Source organism: Perissodus microlepis, chromosome 15 (genome assembly GCF_051167445.1).
Source record: "Perissodus microlepis isolate ML-2025 ecotype Zambia chromosome 15, ASM5116744v1, whole genome shotgun sequence".
Lineage (NCBI taxonomy): Eukaryota > Metazoa > Chordata > Actinopteri > Cichliformes > Cichlidae > Perissodus > Perissodus microlepis.
The window spans coordinates 19,329,877-19,356,060 of NC_140475.1; the positions used below are offsets into that span (position 1 = coordinate 19,329,877).

Below are 26,184 nucleotides of genomic sequence, written 5' to 3' on the forward strand. Positions count from 1 at the left end.
AAAACAGAAGCAGCCATCCATCCATCCATCCATCCAGCCAGCCATCCATCCATCCAGCCAGCCATCCATCCATCCATCCATCCATCATCTTCCATTTTTCTAATTCAGGGTTGTGGTGGTGGTTTCTCAATGCAGACAGGCCCTGGCCAGATGGTGGATTCAAACCTATGATCTTCTTACTGTGTGGTGACAGTGCTAACCACCACATCCCCATGCTGCCCACAGAAGCATCCATTTTTTTCTCCTTATCAAATTCACAGTCATGGGGGGCGGGTACACCCTGGACAGGCTGCCAGTCTGTCGCAGAGCTAACACATAGAGATGGAAAGCCATTCACACTTACATTCACGCTAATGGCTGATTTAGAATCATGAGTTAACATACCATGCATGTCTTTAGACTGTGGGAGGAAGCTAGGAGTACCTGAGAGAACCAACGCGGGCACAGGACAACATGCAAACTGCACACAGAAAAGGCCCAGATGATCAGTGGATTCAGGATATTCTTGTTATGAGGTGACAGTGCTAAGCCCCACACCAGTGAGCAACAAGAAAAAGTTCTCTTTTTGTGGATGACCTTGGAAGTTGTAAATGTGGCATTATCGGAGAGAGATGAGTGAAGATTGTGCTGGCGTGGGCAAAAAAAGCTCTTTCGATGAGCTGATGCCTCAGATTCTTCACACGAACTCACAATAAGGAACATATTCACAGTTCACTACTTTGTGAGTGTGGAAAACAAGTACAAATATATTCCTGGTCACACTCATTCAAATGAAAACTGGTGGATCGAAGCTCATAACCCATCAGTTTCAAACAGAAGTTGATGCTTCCTCTCTGCAGGTGTTTGAAGACCGTGAAGGGGAGACGTCCAAATTTAAATAAAGTGTGTTTTTTCATTTATATGAGCTGAATCCTGGAGCTTGTTGGTCACATCTTTTATACTCAAAGTTTAAAACATTCTTCATTATCTTGATTAAAAACAAAAAGCATAAAAATTCCTTGTAGGATTAGGGATAGAACATCGAAAAAATCAGTAGGCAGTGGTAACGAGTAAGGACACAAAGCTTGTTTTTGATCTAATGGGCTTCTCTTTGCTTTTATATTATAGAAAATGTTCACTTTTTCTGGTAGTTTTGAATATTTGTCTTTGTTGTGATCTTTTATTCCTTTTGTCTTCTGCTAAACAAGACCCAAATCAACAGCTTATCAAAAAGAAAAAAAATCTGTTTCAGTTGACGGCATTCTCATATTATTTTTCACAAAATTCCAGCAGACTAGGCTTAAATGAAATGTTTTTTGACTTGCACCACTGCAAAAATTGATTATCTTCCCTGTTAAATAAAATTGAATTCACATCTCAGGTTTTTGCTTTGCAGGTTTTTGCCATTTCTTGCATGCATGCTGTCATAGCGTACAAATGTCAAATGATTCAGAACTAGCCCCAGGACAAGATTTGGGAAAGAGTACATTTCAGCAATGACAGAAAAATAGAGAGGAGGATCCCTAAAGCCCAGGCAGAACTCCGTGTTCCACAACAATCTTGTTGGATTGTCAAGGACCTCTCGACTTCATCCTGCTGTTCACAGTCAACAGTTTTGGAGAGCTGCAGTTTTCTCACCTCTTCCCTGGAGAGTCACCTGTTCAAAGGGTGCACTCTTAACAGCACACCTGACTTTTTCAAACTGTTGTCTATCACCTAGAGCTCCTCCATCATGCCCATTCATACATTTATTTGAGCGTTTATAAGGCTCATATCATGGATTAAAGCTGCTTTTACCTGTGCTCGCAGAAAGATTTCATAGGTCAAGTTTACAAGGTGTTGGCATCTCTTTTACTTTCACAAGTGTCAAGTATGATTTAGGGAAACACTGTGTGAGCTGTATACTAGAAAATGTCCATCAGACATGAAATGAGCATCTGCTCAAAAGCCAAAGAAGATCCTACATAAACTGAGGACGATCTGTTTTTCCTGAGATATGAGGGCAGATTCTTATTGAGGTTTTCGTCAGCTCCACGAGGATTAATGGGGTAGTTCCCACAGTTTGTCTAAAGAGATGTACACAGACAACTGACAAAAGAATAAATAAATAAAAGTGTATAGTGTCTGTGTCCCTGAAGTTTCTAAAAATTCTGGAGCTATGCAAGAACATTTGTCCAAAAGATCAGACCTCATTTGGTATTCGATGGCACTAGAAAACACTTTGTAATGGACCCGTCCAAAATCTGCTTAGCTGCACAAATGGGTTCATTGCAAAGGCCTTTGGCTCATAAGGTGCGTCATTTTCATACTCATCAAATCATTTAGTGACCCCTGAATGACATTGTCATGCTGGAAGAGACCACTCCCATCAGGACATGAGTGTTTCATCACAGAGTAAAAGCGATCACTTAAACTTTGTATTGATTTGCAGTTACCCTTTCCTTTAAGCAGGCAAATGGGCACAAAACATGCCAGCAAAGTGCTCTGCACAGCATACAGATGCCTCCACTGGAGAGATTGCACCTTTTAATTTGTATATATGACAGACTTTAGTAAGAGTCGGTTTAAGAAGTTTAATGCAGTTATTTTTTGGGCTTGTTGATCTTGACTGATAATATTTAGTCTCTCCTTGAAGGTGCACGAATTCAAAGAGCTTCTTTTTTTTCGGCTCTATTGAAAGGGCCCATTTTTCAGCTCATTATTTGGTTTTATGGACTTCAGCTTTTCTGCAGTTTTGCTATAGTCCCCCACCCCACCCATCCCCAGATGATGAGCCAATGAGCTTTAATGAGATGTTATACCATATACAAAAGCAGTTTTTGGAGGGGAGGGGGTGTTTGATCTTTTTTTGTTTTGCTTTTTTACACCAGACATAAGCCAAGGTTGACTTGGCTCATGATGTCTTAGATAATTAAGAACTAAAGGGATGTGTTGGACTTATACTTTGCTGACATATTAATTACAATGTAGGTCCATCCTACAGCTTATCCTGCTTTATTGCTTGTTGTTGTTTGTTTGTTTGTTTGTTTGTTTGTTTGTTTGTTTGTTTGTTTTGCAAAATATGACCAGCATGTACAAAATGAACATCAGCTTGTATCGAAGAAGACTTAAATCTAGCATCTGAGAGTATTAAAAAAGCCAAGGTTGGGGGTTATATCAAATTCCCATAGACTTCTACACAATCTATTTGCACCTATAAGAGTTGCCCCCCTGCTGGCCATTAAATGAGTGCAGGTTTAAGGTGCTTCACATTAGCTTCATTTTTTAGTCTTGGAAGTTATGTCCATCCTCTGGATACAGTCTTCAGATTCAATACAATAAATTGCTACCACCAAATGAAATATGAAGACAGCTGGGAACATGTTTGAACAACAAGAAGTTAAAGAAACCTCATCTCAGCAGTAACCAACAATGGACACTTAATCCACTTAGAAAGAGAAAATGTGATTCCTTTGACATTAGTTTGACATTTTCATTATCACATGTGGAACTACTAATAAAAAGTGTACAACACACAATGAAATTGTCTGACTGCATAACTACTCTTTGCCCACTTTGTTAGGTGCATCTGTTCAACTGCTTGTTAATGCGATTTAGGCATGTACACATGATGAACATTTTGATGTTTGCTTTGAACTGCTAAGTTCAAAGCAAACATCAGAATGGGGGAAAGGGTGATTTAGCTGGATGTGGTTGTTGATTCTAGACAGGCTGGTCTGTGTAAATCAGAAACTGCTGATCTACTGGGATTTTCCCAAATTACCAAAATTTTCCCATCTCTAGGGTTTACGGGGAATGGTCTGAAAGGGAAAAAATATCCAGTGAGCAGCAGTCAGGGAAGAAAATGCCTTGTTGATATCAGAATTCAGAGGAGAATGCAAGACTCCTATGAGCTTGTTTCAATTCTGCATGTCTTCCCCCACTCTCTCTCCCCACTTTCCTGTCTAAAGAATCTTCACTGCTCTATCAAATAAAGGCAAAAAATAATCCCCTTAAAAAATAACCAACATATGTAGAAGAACAACCAGTCAACCTTGAAGCAATAGAAGACAACACCAGACACCACTCCTGACAGCTAAGAACAGGCTCACAAAAGTTGATCAAAAATTGCTACCTGAGCATTGTTGTTGATTGTGTCCACTATGTACCCAACTTCATCCACAGTCACCAGATCCCAATCCATTAGAGCACCTTTGCGATGCGTTGGACCAGGATATTCACATCATAGATGTGCAGCTGAAAGAAATCAGCATCAACTATGTATGAATGAATGTATGAATGTTTACAGCGCCTTGCTTAATCGATGCCATGAAAAATAAAGGTATTACTCTTCCACCCGTCCTCATCAGGGTTAAGAAGGGGGCTGGAGCCTATTCCAGTTACCATAGGGTGAGATGTGCGGTACCTTTTTAAAAAACATACGTACAAAGTTCAAAGTATTTGGTGCCGATTATTCAGCTGGAATCAGCATTCTAGTTTGCACTAAGAAAAAAGAAAATCTAAATCCGTGTTACTGCACATGCTGTTTTTTAATAAAAAGAAGTATCTGATCACAGTTGAGAGTAGGGTTGGCAGCATCACTCTGTACTTAACTTTGTCACAGTTGAAATACCTAATGAAAGATTACCAGAAACACACGTCAGAGACTGTATACGCTGGCCTGAGCTTTCTTAAGTGTCTTAATTCTGGACACTTGTTATTTCGTTCCAGTAATGTTCCCCTGTCATTCAGTCTCTTGTATTCGTCACCGCGTGAATTAACATAATTCTTCTTGCTCTTATAAAAGAATTTTCAAAATAATTTGACTTCTGTCAGGAACGAGGGGAAGGGACTGCCGGGGAGCTACAAGTCTCAACCCAATTAGTGACCTCGTTCACTGAGCACATCGTGTCTTTTTTTTCCCCTCCTCTCTTCATCACGCTTTCTATTCACTACCACCCTACATAACCCTCCATCCTCTAAAGCCATCCTTTTCTTCTCCACAGGACCTTCTGTACTCCCTTTTCTCTGCTTTCTCCTGTTTCTCCCTTCCTGTCTCTTCACGCAAATGAGTCCATTTTGCCCCGGGGATGAGACCACAGTGGTTAAATCAGATTGGGGCGAGGTTATATTTGGACTGTGGAGAGAGAGAAAGGGAGAGAGAAGGAGGCATCAAACAGCTGGGTGATGACTGCATGGCCTATTTTACATCAGCAAATTGGCTGACAGTGAATTCTCAGGGCACTTTGAGCTAACAATATTAGTAATATTAGTTTATTAAAAAAAATCTCCAAGTCATTTGAAGCTTCCTTGCCAATTATAATGAACACACATCGAGGAGATACAGCCCTGAGCCACAGTGCTGTTATGCAGGAAAATAAAACTGGAGATCAAACTGTGACCTTCAGCCAGAGTTAAACAAATATTTGACAATGACTAAGATTGAATTATAACGCTTTATGCTGTGATCCAGATGATACAGATCCAGATTAAATGAATAACTGAAACAGACAGATAAACGTTTCGACGTGTTTTCGCAGGTTTTGCATGCTGCAGAAATAAAGACTGTTAAAGGCTTTAGGTTCCCTTTAGTTTCCTCAGATTTCGCAAAGACTTTCAGTGCCACACGGAAAACACCAGCATCTCTGTGCCAACTGCTATGATTCATATTTATATAATGGCATGAGGTGTGTGGAGGCACTAAGAAAACAAGTGAAGGAACATAGTTTGGACAGTAGCTTTCATCCTCCACCAATTGTACCAAACTTTGCCTCAGAGCCACAGTTAGAGTATATTTTCATATTTTACATAAGTTTGTTTTGTTTTTTAATGGCATTAGTTTTAAGTTAGTTTCTAGCTTTTTTCTATCTTTATTTTTTTTCATTCAAAGAAATTCTTCTAGTTTTTGTCACTGTCAGTATTAGTTTTATAACATTATAACATTATTAGGGGCAAGATTTCAGAAGTTCAGAACAGGCATTGCAGTAAAAAAACAGCTGGCAGGGTCGCTAGGTCTTGAACCCAGAGTGTTTAAGTTTGACTCTATTTTGTAATATTAGTAAGGTTGCTATTTTCCTTTATGCTATTTGTTTTATCCTCTGTTTGTAATATCTGTTCGTATTCATTTTATGAAATGCTCCAGCTAAGTCCATGTGTCTTGGTTATCTCCTTTTGTGATCCCTTTCTGTTTCCCCAGTTGTGTCCTCATGTCTGTCTGGTCTCTCTTTGTCCTGTCTTGTTATACCATTTAGTAGTGTCAGGTTTGGATGTTTAAGCCTGTATTTCGGTGTTAGTTTCCGTTTTATTTTGACACGTTTCGTGTCTTGTGTGCTTCGTATGGAGTTTCGCCTTCCGTGTCTAGTTTTCCGGATTCGTTGCAGCTGTGCCCTATGCGCCAATGTTTCCCATCTCCCTAATTACCTGGTGTTTATTTATTGTCTGAGTTTCCCTCTGCCCTTTGTCATGCCCTCCCACATGCTAGTGTGTTTTCTTGCCCTCTGTTATAATCAGGGTTGGTTAAATTCCCCATTCAGCATATGTTTTGCTTTAAGTGAGTTCAGCATTAAAAGCATTTTTTGAGTTCAAGTCCTGTCTCCTGATTCCTGCACTGGGATCCACTTCCTGACTTCCACGCTGTGAAACCAGTTGACTCGCAACCATTTAGACATTCCAATACACTACTGTAGTAATCAATGTTTATGAATGAATATTTCCTGAGTTTTATTATGGCACGTTTTGCAAACACAAAATATTGTTTCAATTATTTTTTTCTAAACGTCTAGTTGTTGCTTTTAGTTCTGTGAACTAAAAGTGGGCACTGTGGGTTTTAAGCAACTGGATAAGAGAAGCGATTAAGGAAATTCATGGATAGACGAACTAAAATGTATTTCAGTGTATTTTAATGTGGTTTTAGTTACCCTTGTTTGGGTGTGAAGAAACTTCACAGTGTAACCAAGTATGTAATCAGCAGATTATGTTTTAAAAAGCATACATAGCAGATCGTTACATGGAGAAACCTTTTGAATACAAGCGTGCTGATCCACACAGGTGTTCACAGACACAAACTACTACTGTCGATCTCGCGTGCTGCACAATAACATGTAATATTTAGCATCTACTGTTATCTACTGTTAGCTAGTTTATTGTGATGGTGTTGTATTTATTATGTTGCTCTTTTTTGTTTGTTTTCTCTTCTGTGTTTTTTTTTTTATCTCCATACAGGTGATCCTGGTGTTTTGTTTGTTTTTCTTTTTTTTCTTCCCCCCTTTCTCACCATCTCTTCTCCCCTCTATTTTTCTTTCTCTCCCTCTATTTCTTTCATTCTTTCTCCCTGTCCTATCCCCCAGTCATGTCTGTTCCGTCTGTAACAACCAAAAATCAAATCAAATAAATACATAATTATAATAAAGGTCAATAAGATGGACCAATATGGCAAGGCCATGATAATCCAATTGGTAAAGTAGATCCGCTTAGCATCTTTCTTGCCCTTCAGACAACAATTCTGATGGCTAAAGATCCAAACGGGACAGGCAACAAAAAAAAAAAGTGTAAATTTGAGAAATCCATAGTGGGGAGATGAACTGGAGTGCACACCGAGTGGGAAAGTGATTAAAGTTATTGTCTAAAAATGAGAAACAGAAGACAATTATGCAGCCCTATTTATCTTTTTAATGTTACCACTTTGTCCTCTTGCACTGGCCCAGCCTTTGTTTTCTGCATCTCCTCTGCAATTGCAGGAGTGTGTTCCTCGTGTTTCAGTGGGTGGGGGCAAACCCAGTGCATTCAGTCATCCATCCTTCCCTGGATCATGTGCTGCTCACCTCTCTAGAAAAGTTACAAAATAATGGGTTGTAATCTGATTTTGATTGATGTTTGTAGATACCTGGCCTGTCTTCCCCCTTCAAAGAAAAGAAGTTTGGGTGTATGAACACCACCCTCTTTGCTGATGGACAGATAACAATTCAGATGTGTCTGTTGCTCTTTGAACCAAGAAGGATGTGCTGGTTACAGGATGTTGCAGTGTGTGCTGGGATACTAGCAGACACTGCAACACTACTGGAACGATAGTGATGTTGATTATAATGGTTGCTTTGACCCTATACTGCATCTGTGAAAATTTCACAGCATTAATATGTCTGAATTTAGTCACAATTTCAGCAATTTTTACTCCACTCTTTTACTTGCACGTATTTGTAGGGATCCACCCATGTATATAACCATGAAGTGGCTGTTTTTTATACCCTAACAACAAAAACAAGTTCTGGCTTATATAAATTCAGGAAAACGCTGACTAAAGAAACTCAACCTTGTTATTTAAGTTAGGAAAAAAAAAGTGGCCTGAAAACATCAGACCAGATCCAACTCGAGGAATCTGAATTTCTTTGCTTGACTTTGAAATTAAAAGAAAGAAACATGATTGCTACAACAATCCTAAGATGAGCTATTGGTGATATACTGTACCATAGATTTCTCTGTTAATTTTGTTGAGTATATTATCTTCTATGATAGCTGTCCACTAAAGCAGGTGATCCAACATAACATTCAGAGGGTTCAGTTCCACCCCTGCAGACTTAGATAAATAAATTTCATTCTCCCATCAATCACGATAAAAGAGCGAAGGCCTCATTCCTGCATAAAAATTCAAAACCGATGTCTACAAAACACAATAATTCATTGCGGCGCAGTAAGAATGACACGCAGTTATTGTTGGTTTGAAGGCTTCATGTGTTTATCTCCTTTGAAGAAACGCATCTAACATATCATATGAATTTAAAATATGTATACAAAAGATTTCTCACTTTCTCCGAGTGGGGTTGCAGCTGATTATTTTTGATTTTTATTATGCGGGACTGCTGACATCAGTAGATTTAGTAGAGTGCTTGCCTCCGGTGTTGACATGCTGTCACAATAGTTTATGATGTGAAATGAAAAATATTGCAGACTACAAAAAAATGCCCCTCGTCCTATTTGTAATTGCCATGTAAAGGTCGACGTGAACAGCTTTCCCCATGGGGTTAAAGGAAAATGAGTACAAAAAACTAAGTACAACTCTTCATTTCTAAAATAACTCTTAGGGACCTTTAAGATCTAATTGCGTAGGCGTGTACAGAGAGGACTTTTTCTTTGAGTGAGCCTTAAAAGTGGGTTTATCCTCCAACGCTTCTCTACAAGTTAAACCAGCCTCACAACAAAAGATTACTTGTTCCTCCCCACCTAGAAAACCACAGCAGCACTGGGAAGCTGTTGTTTCTTTGATACATACATTATCTACTGCTTCTCAGGTTGAAAAAATACAAATGCGACTGAAAAAGCTAAACGCCAACCTTCGCGCAGTGACGGAGTAAAGACTGTCAGTTGTCAAAACCGTTTCCACAAGAGAGTCTTAGTTCAATATTGAGATGTCGCGCATTTCATCTAAGATTTAATTTTCTGCTTGAATCTCGGAGAGAGAAAGTAATCATACGGACGTGTGTCATCATTTAGACAAGTTGTCATCCCAGCATTGGAATTTCAAAATGGCAGTAAACATCTGTCATCCCCAGATTAGACTCTCCATCTCTCCACAGGTGAAGTATGGTATATACTAACAAAGATTTCCATCCAGACAGTTTCCACTTCTCAAGCTCTGTGATTCCTATTGGTGTGACAGTAATTTGTCAGATATGTATAGAAATGTAAGCTTTTATCAGCCAGCAAGTAAGATGAACTTTTCAGTTTGAAATCAGGTGCACACACATCAGTAACAGAGAAGAAATCCAAAATAGATTATTTCAGTTCTCTCTTTCATAAAACATGCTCTTAGCTGTAGCTAATTCCAGTCCCATTTAAGGTTAAATTGCATGTTTTATAACTGTCTGGTTCCTCAAGCCATTATGAGTATGCAGTGGAGACAATTGAAATGATTGCCATTTATCTCTCACATTCAGAAACGGACTAACAAAGATCATGGATCTCATCAGTAAAAATCTATGTGTGCAATCATGTATGTGTGCATGTTCTTGAGCATCGCGGGACTGAGGTTTTGTCCAATTTGTTAAGCCTATGAATAATAATCAGTACCCTGCACAAATGTATTATATGAGGTTTTCAATGGCTGTCAGCTGTGTATTATAAGGCGCGTCACTTGCTGCACTTCTGCATAAACAAGTCTGGCATTTTTCTCTCTATAGCTGCAACTCTCTAAAGATCAGACCACGTTTTATGAGTGATCAGTTCAGAAGACTTGGTAATTGCAAAAGGTTCACACAGGTCACGATAACAGACAAAACAATCTGACTGATTAACACGTAAAAGGTTGTACTTTTCATGTCTTTGTTACAACGCTGAATAATCTATCGCAGCGTGTTGGAAAAAACAAGTGAGCTCAATAGACTGGATATAAAAGATGGATGTAGTCACTGTCATATTTCCCACTTGTTAGTAAACTCTGTGTTCTGAAGCCTCCGTTTTAGCTTTTATAATGATAACCATCTTCATTTCCTGGAACGAAAAGTGGCCATGTCTTAACAAACAGCTCATGGTTAGCCTTGACAATCTAAGAAAGTGATTTGTAAAATATATAAATAAATCTAATAAAAAAAATTCTTTCACCAGATTTTAAACATGTTGACATTACGGGAATAAAATCGGAATCTATGAGGACTGACCCTTTTGGAACAGCCTCAAATGGCCATAAAGAGCAGCTGGCGTTTATAGCACTTCTACAGTGGCTTCATTGTTCTTATATTGTGTTTCCTGTTACCAGCCTTCTTTAATAGTGTCAGTCACCATCTGATGTTTCCTGTAGCTGCTTATAAGCCTTGCACAACAATCAAAGGGAAATGTAGACCACCACTTCCTCCAAAAGCCTTAGTGCATCAACATTGGAGGAAAGTCTTGGTTGAATAGCCCTATTCAGGTCATGGCAGAGCATCTCAAGGTCAGTGCTCTGACTTCATTTTCCACTACTTTCCACTGCTCTGATTTACCTCTGTGCTTTGAGTCTTTCCATTAAGTTTTAAGTCATGCTATGCATTGTCCTGAAAGATTACTAGATGTATTCTTGAATTCATTGTTTCCTCAATAATAGAAGGGATACAAACTATCTCCAAACCATGATGCTCCCTCTGTGAAGCTTTGTGTTTGTGTGTAGTGTCTTTTCCCTGCAAGCACTGTGGATTTTTACTAAGAATTATGTTTTCTAGATGAGCATCAAGGTCATTTAAGACACGGGGGCATGTTTTATTTTTTTAGTGACCAGTTGTTTTCTTTGAGGTACCTTACCATTAACACCCATGGTGTTCATGTGTCCTAAAGTTGACACATGAACAAAGATTTTAGCAGGTTGCAGACATATCCGTAGGTATTTCCTGTTTCTCCTGGCCTCCTTTTCAGCTCTTTCACCTTCGTCACATATTGCACCCCTGGTGTGATCTTTGCAGGACATTCACTCTTAGGCAGTTCCTTCATTTGTTGTCTTATCATACACCAGAAACACCAAGGCCCTGTGACGGTTGTTATCATGGTTCACACCAGCCAGTCTTTCTTGAGAAGATGAATGTTTGTCTTTGATTATATATTCCTTTGGCATGCAGAACATGAGATTCTAGGGTTTTCACCATAAAAGTCAATAAGGTTTTTCCACATCATCTGTCTTCATGGGCCTAAAGCCGCTATTGTGCTGCCCACCCTCAATCCCCCCAAACCTGTGAAAATTAACAGATCACATGACTGAAGTTCAGACAGAAAGTCACATGATATGCTTTTCTCATTTGTTAGAGAGGACTAGACTTACAAATGAGCCAGTGAGGAATTTAGCTTCTGGCAAAACTAGTATTTAACTTTACTTTGTAATGCAAAACTGTTAATACAACAATAATAAACTATTACTACAAGTAATGTGCTCCATTAACATGTTTGAAGAAATAAAAGTAAAAATGTATTGGTGTTTTATTGTTGTTGTTGTTTTGTATGTGATGTTATTAGCTAATCATTGTTGTGTTGCATTTATGCATTGCTGTTGGTAGTGAGGTGGGTGCAGAGAGGCGCTTAGGCATTTTATGATGCTTTCAGGTAATTCTTAAAATTGCTCATTCAATACCATACCTACTTGTCTGTATCTCGGAGAGATGGTGGAGAATTTCGTCTAATAAATCCTACTTTTGTGTATATTGCTTAGGAAAGCAACAAGCTCAAATTCCCGTGTGTTACATTCCACTCAAACCCTCTCACCGCTTAGTGAGAAATGACGGTTTCCGAGGCTGTCAGCAGTTTTATACCACGCAGTTACCGGGACACGCCCACATCCGAGCTCCCACCACTCACAGGGACGAACGTGATTAGGTCATCGCGCCTTTCAGTCACGCCCATCTACCGTGGCTTCCTGTGTGAGCCGTTGGACTCGCTCTATCTGCAGCGAGTCTCCGGTATGGACACAAGCTTCACGGCAGAACTTTTCACAGGAGATTTTATCGCTGTTGTTTTCCATCTGACACGGCTCGTATCACTCGGAGATGGATTTCTGAACGGAATAAGCCGAAGCTGAGCCCGACTCTAGTTAAATCTCCCATTTGAAATCGTTTTTTGTGTGTTGTTTGAGTTGTTAAAGGAAGAGGGGAAAATGCCAGTTGCAACTCTTCTGCCTTTTACCGCGACCCCGAATAGGAAGTCTGCCAGCCCGACTTCTTTCAGGTTGACAGAGAAATTTATTTTGTTATTAGTGTTCAGCGCTTTTATAACCCTGTGTTTCGGGGCAATTTTCTTCCTTCCGGACTCCTCCAAGCTGCTCAGCGGAGTTTTCTTTCATTCCTCCGCGGTCGAAACGAACACCCACACCGGTCCGGACAGCAGCGACGCGGGTTCGACTGGAAACGACGACAGGCTCCTGGCAAAAATCAAGAAGGACCACGAAAAGGCTCTGTTAGAGGCTAAGGATACTCTACAAAAACTTCCCGACGTGATACAAAATGACATTCTAGCTGATAAAGCGAAAGTTACAAAGGAGAGCATGGGTAAAGGTGGGAAGGATGGCAATAATTTACCTTTCATAGAGTACCACCGCCCGCCAGGGGCGACGGGACTAGAACCCCAGGACCCAGAAACCAGGGAGAGACGGGCTAAAATCAAGGAGGTAAGGATCTGGAGAGGATTCTTGTCAAGCTGAGCTCCTTCTAAAATCCGATATTTTAAATGTGCCATGGCGTGGGGCTGTTTGGAGTCATGGGAGAACGTGACTCAACATGTTATAGTGATTGTTCACAACCTGTCTGCTATTCGGCACACACATAAAAAGAACTAATGTAAATGTAAATTTAACTTTAGCCACGACAGTCTTGTTATCCCGAACCGCTGATTTACTTCTCGCAGAGCGGTGGGAGTTGGCGAACACCGGGTACACAATTAATCATTTTAGTTAGTCGAAACAAACTGTGAGGTGGTTCTTATATCCGAAATTCACAGGATATATGTTAATGTTTATCTGATCATATTTCCACGTGAAGAGATCTCTGTATGCTCTTCGGTGTACTTGGCAGTTTAATTAGGGAGCTTTTTGAACGCAGTTAGTAATACCGTTTTGCCTTTCCACTACACCGGGGGAAAATCAGGAATGCTTGCGAGATCCACTGCCCCCCTCCGGGCTGACCTACCTGTCTTTCAAGTTTCCCAGTCTCAGGACAATAAGGGGCTGGTGCAGAATCAACTGGTATTAGTTGGTATATTCTCGGATGGTGGTTGGGAGAGGGGGGTAAAACGCACCTTTTGCATCCTTTCATAGATCTTTATGTGACCTAGATTTTCAGTGAGCTCCATCATTCCTAACCTAAAAGGATTTGTTTTAAATAAAGAACGAACGTGTGCGCCTCTCTAATTAATGGTATTAATTATTGCAACAGAAGCTTAATTCACTCTTGTGTTTATTTACAGTGGTAGTGTCACAGCATCTGTGTTTTTCGTTATTGAATGTTTTTTGTCACAGCAGATGGAAACAACGTTAGCCTTGTTGCCTGCAGCAGGGTGAAAATACCAACAGGTAGCATGTCTGCTATTATTGTGTTATGCCAGTGCACAGTGTGTGTGTGTAAAAATAAGGGGAAATCCCAGCCTTGAAGTCACAGAGGTGGTTTCAGGCAGCATCTTATGAAAGCAGCCAACCTGCTGTTTCATCTGTGATATTATGATCCTCGCAGCGCTCGACTGATACTAAAACATCCTCACTAAAACGTTAAATCAAATCTAAACCACTGTGATAGTGGTATGTGTTTGTGTCATTTTGAAAATGTGCATTGCAGGTGATGATCTCAACACTAAACGCATGTTTTGCGTGGGTTCCCTCCGGGTACTCCGGCTTCCTCCCACCGTCCAAAGACATGCAGTTTGTGGGGATAGGTTAATTGGATAATCCAAATTGCCACTAGGTGTGAATGTGCGAGTGAATGTGAGTGTGAGTGTGAATGGTTGTCTGTCCTTGTGTGTTAGCCCTGCGACAGACTGGCGACCTGTCCAGGGTGTACCCCGCCTCTCGCCCTATGACAGCTGGGATTGGCTCCAGCACCCCCCGCGACCCTGAAAAGGATAAGCGGTAGCGAATGGATGGATGGATGGACTTGGGAGAATCTATAAAAACAAAAGCATTGGAGAGCAAAGAGGTAGGAAGAGGGTCACCACAGCTCTTAGGGGGTTAAAGGTACCAAACTAATATAGTGCCTGTCCCCTTGTGCTTCCAAAATTCCTTTGACACATTGGGGCATGGACAAAGGGGGCCTTTAGGGTTGTCATGTGGTGTCTGGGGACTCCAGCTTATTAAGCCAATCCTATGGGTGCTGAATTATATCTGCGCATGTAGTTTTTTTCTTTGTTTTATTCCTTGAGGTGGTCGTTGAGGAGGCTGCTGCAGTCTGCAGGCAGCACTGCAGTCAGTGTCTGCCTGTTCTTCGGGTGACTGTTATATGCCAAATTAGCATCTGCACGAAAGCCAGGAGAAGATTTCCTTGCAGAGCATTGCCTTGTAACCAAATAACTGTTATTCACTCCTCCTGCCGGTTTAAATCTTGCAGCTGACTGGTGATGTTCAACTCTGTGAGGAGGCTTGATTTCCATTTACTTTTTCACGGGGGTGCACTGACAGACAGACATACAGAGAAACCCGCTGAGTGAGTGAGCACAGAAGGGTCCTGATTAAGAACATGTGGCTGATAGACACACAATCATGTGGGCTGATTTGAAAATCACTTGTAAATCAGATATCGGTGAGTCATTGTGAAGAAGGTCAGGATATGACCTCCCTGCATGGCCTCCAGGATGTCTGTAGACCCGTGGTCAATATTAGCAGATACAAATATCACAGCAGTGGATTCGTCTGACTCCTTAAATGATCCCTGACATTAAACCATGATATTTTTACTCTCAGGAGAGAATTAAAATAGGGTTTTTACCTCGATACCAAAAACCCAACCAAATGATCAGGGTTGTTGTATGAAAATATATTTTAGAGATTTACTTTACTCAAGAGAGAAATGCATTTTTGGCAGTGGCCAAAAAAAATGAACAAACAGACTCACTAAAGTAACTGTATGGAGACCAGTTGTTTATGAAATCTTGTCATTTAACATTGATGTAGCTTACTGAAGCTTCATAACAATTTAACATGGCATAGTTTCATATTACAACAGGAGATTTTATTGATACATCACTCTGTATCTGTACTAAAGCCTGTCTGTTATTAAAGACACAATGTACTGCAGATGGTTGACAAGCCAAGCTTAAGATGTGTCAAGTGCCATTGAATAAGTCAGAAACCCTGCGGTCGTGCCATCAGCCACATGAATGTGGCATTAAATAAACCATGTCAACAAGAAGCCACTCTCTTTACAAACTAAGCCATGCCAAATGTGCATTTACACATACTCACGGTCTTCCTGCACTTAGTATCATGATGTTAGGCAAAATAACACCGTGTTAATGTTTGTGTTTTGTTAGTGAGGTCCTAAATCCCATTTCCAACATCCCAGATGGATGTTTATGCTTTAGAGTTCAGCTGTGATTTTCAAAGCGACTTTAATAACCTGGGGTGAATGTCAGCACACGACTGTCCCATTGAAAACACAATGGTTCTGAACCCTGTGGGGTTTTGAGGTCAGATTTTCATGTTTATAAAGTACAGTTGTAACACATTGTATTGCTGTTTTGTTTTCAATAACAAAAAAATAATAAGTCTTGTACACAATACTTTGTTTATTTTCTTCCATTTTTGAAAATATCAGACGCTGTGTCGACTTGCATGCATGGTTATAAGTTTGATTCAGGTCAGGTGCTCTATTCAGAGCATATTTTTCCTTCGTCAGGAGATGAACTGTAACAACCTGCAGTAGTAAATCATAAAAAGATCCAGTAGTGCTTCAAGCAGTAAAATGCAACTTTTTCTTCATGAGATCAGCTCCTGTTTGCTTGGCAGTAAGAGACTTTGAGCTGTGATCTTCTTTCAAAACAAAATCAGCTGTGTGTTTTATTGTTAAATGAGTAAACTGAGGCTAAGGGGAGGTCACTTTAGATCTCACCCAGACATGCATGTTAATCTCAGTTTCTGTAACTCATAGTGTTGCAAAAATTAAAAAAAGGCAGAAAAGCAAACGTGTGAGGCTTCACCAACCCCAACTTTAATGAAGCAGCTAATAAACATATTGTAATCTTCTGGGAGAAGCCTTCCTTTGAACTAGAAAACAACACTACATAATAGTTCCTTTATGGCTTCTCATCATGGAAAAAAGCATGTGGCATATATAATAAAGGATCATAAGAACTCAAAAAAAGTGTACTGACTAGATGTGTACTTGTACCGATGAGATGGTTTGAGCATGTGAAATTGGGAATATATTGGAGAAAAAATGTTGAACATGGAAGAAGACAACAGAGGAGGTTTGTGGATGTAGTGAAGGACGACATGCAGAACCGGCTGTTGGTGTAACAGAGAAGATTGCAAGGGATGGGAGATGGAAGAGATGGTCGTTGTGGCGACCCCTAAAGGGAGCAGCTGAAAGAAGCCTCTTTGATCACCACTGTTGATTTGAAACCTCCAGTAGTAGCTGACAGTTAACAAGTCCAGTAAAAGAAAAAAATAGCTTTTTTTTTCTCCTATCACACCTTTATTACACTGTAGTAGTGGCTTCAGAGATATTAATATCCTTAAAGATTACATAACAAATATGAAGCTGATTTGTATGAAATTTAAGCACAGATGAAGGAGCAGTCATCAGTTTGGTTTTGAGAATCACCGACTTGATAAGGATAAGCCCAAGATGATGGATGGATGCGTTGTTCACGGTGGGGCATGTGCTGTATCAGTGCCCTTCTAGATATGTCTGAGTTGATTTTAGCCATTCACGTAGTACAGTTGGACCACACAGGTCTCCAGGTTTGTGCTGAACTCTTCTACAGATCACACTTTTATCTTTCTGCCGTTTCTGTAAAGCCAGTAAATGTGCTGACCAAACACACTCTTACATGCACCCCATGATCTTTTGTGACCTCCTGTGCTTTTTTCTTTTTTATGTGGAGGATTTTTAAATTATCTGAGATCTGCCATCTCCCAGCTAAACTTCACCATCTGATCGAGTTATCAAGGGATCAGCCCTGCACTGAGCTGTCGTGTCAGCGGGCGCATGTTGAGTTTGAGATGGGCAGAGCGCATACAGCATGGGTCGCTCTGTAAAGGATAAATAGTTTGTTGGGAGTGACCGCCACAATCCTACAATCAGCTGAATCTGTTTGTCTGACTCAAATCAGGCTCTCTGGAGAACCCTGCCTCCCCACTGTCAGGACCCCGGGCTTTCACTCGCTCTAACAGGGGCTTTGGTGAGAGGGGGGGGGGGGGGGGGGGGTAATGATGAAAACCTTTAAATGGATAAATGGATGGGAAAATCAAAGCTTATGAGGTTGACATAGCAAGCTACTTTTCTGTTAATAACAATTTCTTCACCAAGATTAATTGGATAACATTTCAGTAACATTTGCAGGAAAATCCCCTCCTGGAACGCCTTGCGATTTTATGAAGAATGAGAAATGTCTACATTTCTACATTTGTATTTTAACACAACCTTGCAATGCATTGAATAAACTCTTGTTAGCGGTTGAGTTAATGGGCTTATTGCTGACCCGTGTGCTCTGTACTTGCTTTGACGTAGGCTAACCACAGGTAAGATGCAGCTTGAAGCCTTCATTATGCGTTGCTGTGGACATGGACAGCTGGAGACCTGATGGCCAAGTAGCCATTCCCGTTATACTTCTTTGAAGTCCACCACCTGGGGTGCATGCGTAGTTTGTGGATTGCAATGCAAATTCTCCACACGTAACTCCGCGTGTACACAAAAAACAAGCAGGCACCTGGCACCCACCTTCTGATGAAATTTGTCACTCATACCTGAGTGGGCCGCAGTGGACATGGAAAGTATAATGAAAGATTGAGGGTATTTTTCTTATTCTGTTCGATTTGATTTGATGTCAACATATATTAGACATTATAATGCTGTCGAGGTGAATGTGTAAACCAGTGTTTTTAACATTATTGCCATTACTGTCTTCTGTACCTCACAGCGTCTGAAGTTGTTTTTACACACGTGCAGTAGCCACGAAGCTGTTTAGGCATAGTTTAGCTTTTAAACTTGTCAGCTCTCTAACTGCTTTGGTTGAAAGAAGTAGTTGGATGTATTGTTTCTCAAAAACCAAAAAATTATCGGTGATGCTGGACAAGCTAAAGCTGGTCCTCCCGCAATGCAGTCGCCTGTATAACATGATAGTTAACGTGTCATAACATTAATTATAAAGAGACTGTTTAGAGTCACTTTCTTTTTTTGTTTTGTTATGACTGTGTCAGATTAAAGAGGCCATTTCCCAGTCTGCAGTGAGCTGCATATTGTCCACAGCTCTTGTTGGTAGGCAGCATTCTGTGCACCATACTGTGCCCTCCCCCGTACAATGTTATGCAAACACAAACATTAGGGAAAACGCCATCTCCGTCTCTTTAAGTTTCAAAAGACAGAGGATGAGGCAACAGTTTGCATTTATTTGCATCTTGTACTGTGGAAATTTTATCTTTCAAAAGACATTTTTAGCTGCTTTTTTAGCCCAAACAGTCCAAGCATTTTTTTTTCTACCAGTGAAAAATGCTCTTAGTGCAAAGGTGAGCACAGCCTTAGTTTAGGCAAAGCTGCACATAAGAATGCAAATTTCTGTATCAGTTTGATAAGGCACACAAACACAGTGTTTCACCTACAAACTCTCCTGTAATAGGCCTACATGATGCCTGATTATATCCATAGGAGCAGGTAATTGTCAAAAAACAGGAAGTGACAGTCACGTGCCTTCTGCCCTCCTGTGTTTAAACTCATGGTTCCAAATTGTGTGACCATTGTCTTTGAGCATTCTCATATGGCTTCAGGTGATGTGTGTCAAGTCAAACAAGTCAAACGAGTATGTCACCTAACAGGAGAGGTTAGCTGCTGCTAATAAGGTGACTCATCAACACTAAACATTCCTTTGGAAAGAAATGTGGCTTATTTCAACAAAGAGCTCAGGCTGAACCAGAGGCAGCCAGACTGTTTATTGGACTGTGTGAAAATGTTTAATAATGTATTGGAGATGAGTAAAGTACTGTATATGCTAATGGAGTGGTGACACGCTTGCAAAAAACAAATTGCAGTTGTCATGCTATGTGCAAATTCTACAAGGGGGCTGTCTGAAATATAATCAAAAGAAGAAGTGAACACGTGTCAGATCACATAAAGGCTGTGAGTACATTTTGGCATGCTATTTGCTGTGCCTTGGGCACAGAAAGTTTGGAAACTACTGAATCTTTCTAGTAATGCCTGTGAGAAAAAGTGACTGCAGGTTTTGTTCCAACTAGATTCTCCCAGCACTGTTTAGAGTTTGTGTGAGAATGTCAAAAAAGCAGGGACTGGAAAAGCATGTGAATACAGCTTAAACACTGCAGGTCAAAGTACATTTGAACAGTAACAGGCAGAAATTTAGCCACAGATCAAATACATCACATGACAGTTTGAAGGACATGTTGTCCTATTCATAAAACCATGTGCAAGGTATCAGTGCTGGAACTCAGACTGTTCTCTAAAAAGACTTTTCTCCAACTGAAAAGCAAACTCTTTGACAGCTGCTGGTTATATGCATGCCCTGTATATACAGCAAACCTCGTCTAATGGCAAACACATTGTCTTGCCCATTCCCCACGTTATAATGCCTCATAATCCATATCTGAAGGTTCACACATTTTCACTTTGGAAAAATGGGCCACTGTTATCAGCAGACACCTTAAGCTGAAGTATTTAAATTTGTATAGGAAGATGAGGAGTTAGGTCTCTGCTAGAAAACTTATTTAGAAAGGTTAAAACTATTACTTGAAGTTTTAACTCTACTTGAAGGCAGAGTAGGGGGTCATAGGATATTATTAAAATATAGGCAGAATTCATACAGTTTCTCCTGGAGAATTCAAGTGAGGTTGTGAAGTGAAGTCGGTATCGCCTCGGTGCGGTAACCAAATACATTTCTGATCTACTGTGCCCCTTCGTAAAGACATACCAACAGTATAAAGTGCAGACATAATTGTGCTTATGGTTTGATTTTGAAGCCAGACTTGAATTACAACCTAAAACACACCTTGAAACTTTTCCTTTCACGCTGGGGATGTCCCCGTCCTTAAAGACTCAACACCGAAGCTCTATATTATGAGGAAGATTTTCAGTGCAGTGAAAGAGTTGTTGCAATTTATTATGCATACACTCACCTTTTCTGCTCTGAGCAACTGCTGCTGTCCTAAGTGACTCATCATCTTGTTCCTTGGTGAGTGTCTGTGTGTGATGAGGTGGAGCTTGTTGTTGTTTAGTATGCAGATGAAATGTAAATGAGTGTTTGGCTAGCTATAAGGACAGTGTGCCTGCAGTATGTATCTTAAAGGACACGTCATCCTGTCAGTCCTGTTACCTCTGTCAGCACAGACTCGTCTTTAAACTTTACACAGTGGAAACTCTAAGGAGGGGCTTGTGCGACCACATCCTGCTGTTCAGAAAACGACGGATAAATGCTGGTTTGTAAAGGTCTTTGGCTATCACGCATCAACTGCTGAGCAGTGATGAAGCATTAGTCTTCACTTTCTCTTCTGACATCTGTACAAGCCAGTCATTTCCTTCCCCTTTATTTTCTTTACTTTCCTCTGTTCTCTTCATCCACTCTTCTGCTACCTTCTCCGCTTTTAACAATTCCTGTGTTAAGGATTCAGTTCAGTGGTTTTTGCCCACTCCCAACACAGTTATGTGCTTTACACTGTGTCTGGTGCTGTGCGTGTGCATGTGAGTGTGGGTGCGTCTTTGCAAGAAAGCATGTGTTTCACAAAAAAGTAAAAGCTGCTTTGCCAGGCTTTGGAGCCTGAAATAAAATTCCAAGTCTTTTTTTTGGGCTAACTTGGCAGCCTCTTAGTCCTATTTCTGTATTGACCCTGTATGTGTGTGTGTCTGTGTGTGTCAGATAGAGTTACTGCCAGCCCCTCCAGGTGCTCTGTTTAATTGTCTAATGGCTATAATAGCTGAGGCCCACAAACAGCCCAGCAGCCTCCTGCATAAGTGTGTGTGTTTATATAGAGTAAAGGACTTGTGTGTTTGCCAATCCTGACAGTGGCGCCTCTCTTCAATAGCAGTGCCATTATTTTGTAAAGACATTAGTCATCAATAGCTGTGTTTACTTGGAATCTTTCATGTCAGTAATCTGAATAAAACCCGATCGAAATGGAATTGCCTGACGTAACGCTTTAATCTGAACAAATTGGCTCAGTTGGAAAGTAATTTAATGCTTTAAACATTTGTATAATTTGATCTCCAAAGGGAGATTTGTCATATAAAAGGCCCTTTGATTGTGCTGTTGTTTTATTTAAAGGCTGTCTAAATCGTCTTTACATGCACTCGTATTTAAATGAAATCGATAGATGTCACATCTGTTTTCCAGTTTCACAAAACTGTCTCTATGCCCGGTAGAAAGGAAGCTAAACATCTGGTTTACTTTTTCTTCAAAAAGCTGTGTAATTAATAGAATTTTTATTTGAATTTCTGTTTTAGCTTCTACTGATTATTAAGAAAGGATAATGATTGTTGTCCTGCATCTACTTTGTTCTCTGGAAATGTAGATATTAAGGAAAAAGAAGTCTGAATTCACTTCCCACCAGGCCGCGGTATGTTTAGTTCAGTTTACATTTATTTATTTTATTTATTCAGTTCGTAGTTGTACTTCATGGAAATGCACTTTTTTTTTTTTAAAGCCTGTTTTTTTCTTCTTCTGTTTTTAAAACGTAAAAATATCACAATTTTTCCAAAGTATATCAGTAGTGGAAGTAAATTCTGTATGAAACTCTGTTTTAAATTGTGTATTTTGTATTTACTTTGAAGATTGTTCTTCACCCTGAATGACCCTCGAATGACAACACATAGTTTTGGCAGACTTGTGACATATTAGCTTCGGCTTGTGGCGTTTACATTAGACCTAATTTAATGTTAATTGTTGCACACTGCACTTTTTGACACCTAGTAGTTGTCTCTGACTTTGAGTGTTTATTCTGTTTCTACGGAAGAAGGCAGCTCGGAATTGGAATAGAAAAACCACACATTCGATCCAAGCATAAAATATGTGTCTGTATAGAACAGAACTTTCACAGTGAAGATTTGATTGTAAATTCTAATTGTTAATGACTAAAAATGTTGTATGTATCAGGATGTGTACTTTCTACCTTGTGAAGACAGATTATACTGCACCTCTACCCTGAGGCCAGGACACTGGGTGGCACGAAGGGCCGAGGAATGAATACTGTATTAGTGTAATAAAGTCACTGTGGATATACGGTCCTAGTGGATAGCCCACAAGCCTTTGGATATTTTAAATCCATATATTAATATAGATCGTTACTACAAGGCTCTTAAAGAGTCAGTAAGGATTGATTGGTGCAGTGTTTGGGTTTCTGGAAGGTATATAGTAGTTTGTATTGGGAGAGGATGAGGATGAATGTACTTGTTCCAGGTCTCCTGGCTGTGAGGTCTCTCTAATGACTCAAGGTGAATGATAGGGGTAATTCTGCATATGCGCACATACACATGCACGCACACACGTACTCATCCTATTGCTGTATGGGTGTCATATTTACGTCTATGTGTGTCTTGTAGCCTTTGTATAGTCAGATCATATCACAGGGTGATGCCCTGCATCCCACACACAACAGACCTAAATGCACTGAGGGTGTGGTGTATATTAAGCCTATAGTCTGCATCTGTCTCAGTGTACATCAAGGCCTTTACTGCTGTTGTAGCATCTATCCTCCCAGCTCCTTTTTAGCTCATGCATAGTTATTGGTCTGATAAGCATACGGAAACTGTTTTTCTGCCATGTGTAATTGAAAAGCTAAAATATATATATATTTATATATATATATTTGTTGGGTACACTGGTGAGACAAAACAAGTAATTTCAGTGTTTTATTTTCAGCTTTAGAGAGTCATGACATTTCGCTAGCGAGTGTCATCGGTTCACTGTGAAAATTGGGGGACAGATTTACCAATGCTGAAAATAGTTTGCATGTTAATATTTTGCAGCTTTCTCACACATACACTTTACTTTGTCTGTATATTTTAACAACTCATTCTATTAGTTTTCTGGGTTTTCTTTTTTCTATAATCATCTGAAGCGCAAATGAAATAACTCTATCTGCCCTTGATTGACCTGCGAATCTTCCCTAAATCAGTTTGGACTGTGGATCTAGAGATTATGGCGTATAGACTGGCATAAAGTCGAGGTTATTGCTTATTGCAGAACTAATTTTGATTTACAAATCTTGGTAAGGTATTAATAAGTTAAAAGCATTTTACACTGGGCTTCATTTCAGAGGTTTTGATGAATTAAGATGTCAGGCAGTGCCACTTCAAACTGTTAATACTGCATGTTTTTAAGCATTAAGTGATGTTAAATGAACACAGTTTGCTGCACAGGATAATGATGTTTTGTTATGAGTCATATTGTGAATCTGGAGGTTTGAAACGTGCCTTCACTCATCCAACAAAAGTAAAATTGTCAGTCAGCTAATGCGGCAGTGCCTTTAGCGTAGACACCACTAAGAAGCTAGCTAAATGAAATGTCAATAACGATTCATCAGTAACCCTTCATGGGCCCTCCACGGATCATCCAGATCACCTCTGTCTCCTTCAGCCCTCTCTCCTCCCTCTCTCCTCCACTTACATCATATTGTTTAAGCTTCCAGAGTGCTTGCAGTCCAACCATCAGCAACAGGCAGAAACAAACTGAGGGGCTTTTAAAACTGTCTAAAAAAACACATGTATTTGTAGTCCCACATAAAAAGATCTGAAATGGATTTGCAGGTTGGTCTAAAGGAAGTCTTGCGGTGTTTCAATTGGTACTCTCACACTCAGACTTCCAGTGTACACCAGCTGACATTTTTACCTAAAGGTGAGCTTTGCCTCTCTTTACCAAGTCCTGTCGATACACCACAGGCTTTGGCCGGCAGTAGGTAATGAAACTGGTTTTTGGCATTGGTGTGTATGTGTGTGTGTATATTGTTTTCTTCATCTTCATGCTGTGGGGAATTGCCTATTGACAGATTTCAGTGACTCTACCACTGTGACTGTGATTTATCTGAGAGCATTGCACATGGATTCTGTTCTTTTTTCCCTACAGTCATTGTCTTTGTTTCCACTCATGTTCCCGTTCTCTTTTTACAAACAGAAATCATAGTAATATATGACAGGGCTGTATTTTTTTTATTTTTGTGTATCTGACTGTACTTTGATAAGAAGGCTTCTTGTTCTCCGATCTACAAGGTTTTTAATGGGAAACATTTATAGGGAGTTTGTTAACTGCAAGGTAAACCTGGAACAAAGAAAGGAATCAAAACTTATCAATTAATTAGCGAGCTGCAACAACAGTGATGTTGAAAGGAGAAATTAGGCTGCTCAGAGTGCACTGGGGCATTCAGTATGTCATGAAAATGCATTTCATTTCATTCGACAACTATTATACGGATAATTAGTCCGTCTCTTCGAACCTGACTGTTGTTTGAAAGCAGGCTTTTGTCGTGTAAATTGGACTATTTGTAGATAGAAGCTGAAAAAAAAAAGAAAATGGGGAAAGAATGGGAAAGATGCAGGTCCCAGGCTGGTTTCAGATCTGGAGTGCATGCTGTGGATTTTATTTTAGATCATTAGCTATCTGCAGTGGGAGTGCAATATTATTAGCCTCCTTTTTCCTTTATACAATAAAATATATGCTTTGTGGTGCTGCTGCATGGGACTTTGGGTGAACACATGCATGTAAAACATGTTAATCATCATCCACACTTTTAGTGAGATTAGTGAGGCCAGGAGGTGAGATAAACAGTCAGAAATAAACAATCTAACAGTCCGAGCTCATTATAAGTTACAGATTACATTTTAAGTCCCTTAAGTAACTAAATTGGAAAATCACATTTTGTTGAAACCAAACCAAAAGAGAGAATTGAAACAGAAAAAGTGATTTAAGGTCGTTTAAGAAAAGAAGATATTTAAATTTATGCCAAGATGCATAAATTCAACACTGTGAGTCTGCTGATCTCAACTAAACCAATATTGTTCTTTGTTGTAATGACTTTCATCTTTAGTCTAATCACTTTGTTTTAATAGCATTAGCCATGTGAGAGGAGCTCGTGATTAGAGTATTTGTGAAAACAATTGGATACTAATGACAGAAAGTCAAGAGAATAGGTTTGTTGAAACAGGTTTTTTTTCGTGTTAATCATCACTATATGATAATAAAACATTTTTATGAACCACCTACATTAGAAGAATAATTTAAGATTGTTAGAGGATGGGCTTCGTCGCTCCTATCTGACTTTAAAAGTGAAAATTATATTAAATCCACATAGATTTCTTTAAAACAAATTGATTTAACTGTTTTCATAGATTACAGTGGTGTGATCTGTACCCTTTTGTTAAGTACTGCAGTCAAAATGGGTCATCTTTGTCATTCATGTAGATCTGAGGGGGAAAGTTAATGACAGTCATGGGGAAGTATTTCTCTGTCATGGCTTTCATTGTCTGCACGCCTGCTGCAAAGGATTTTTGAAAGCAAACAGTGGGATAATCCCCTGACTGTTAATTAGCATGATAAAAATGTTTGTTTTGTTTTTAAGTGTGAGGAAATGGAGCATGGGCTGCGTGGCGG

General features: G+C 39.8%; 1 protein-coding gene across 1 annotated transcript in view; it reads left to right on the top strand.

The window, feature by feature from the left end:
* Positions 1-12,341: 12,341 nt before the first annotated feature.
* The window catches only part of man1a1 (mannosidase, alpha, class 1A, member 1), a 169,974-nt gene continuing 156,131 nt past the window's right edge, over positions 12,342-26,184 (top strand). The window contains exon 1 of the mRNA XM_084952760.1: positions 12,342-13,066. Within this exon, the coding sequence (XP_084808886.1) occupies positions 12,557-13,066 (510 nt within the window). The 5' untranslated portion in view covers positions 12,342-12,556. The remainder of the gene's footprint in view (positions 13,067-26,184) is intronic.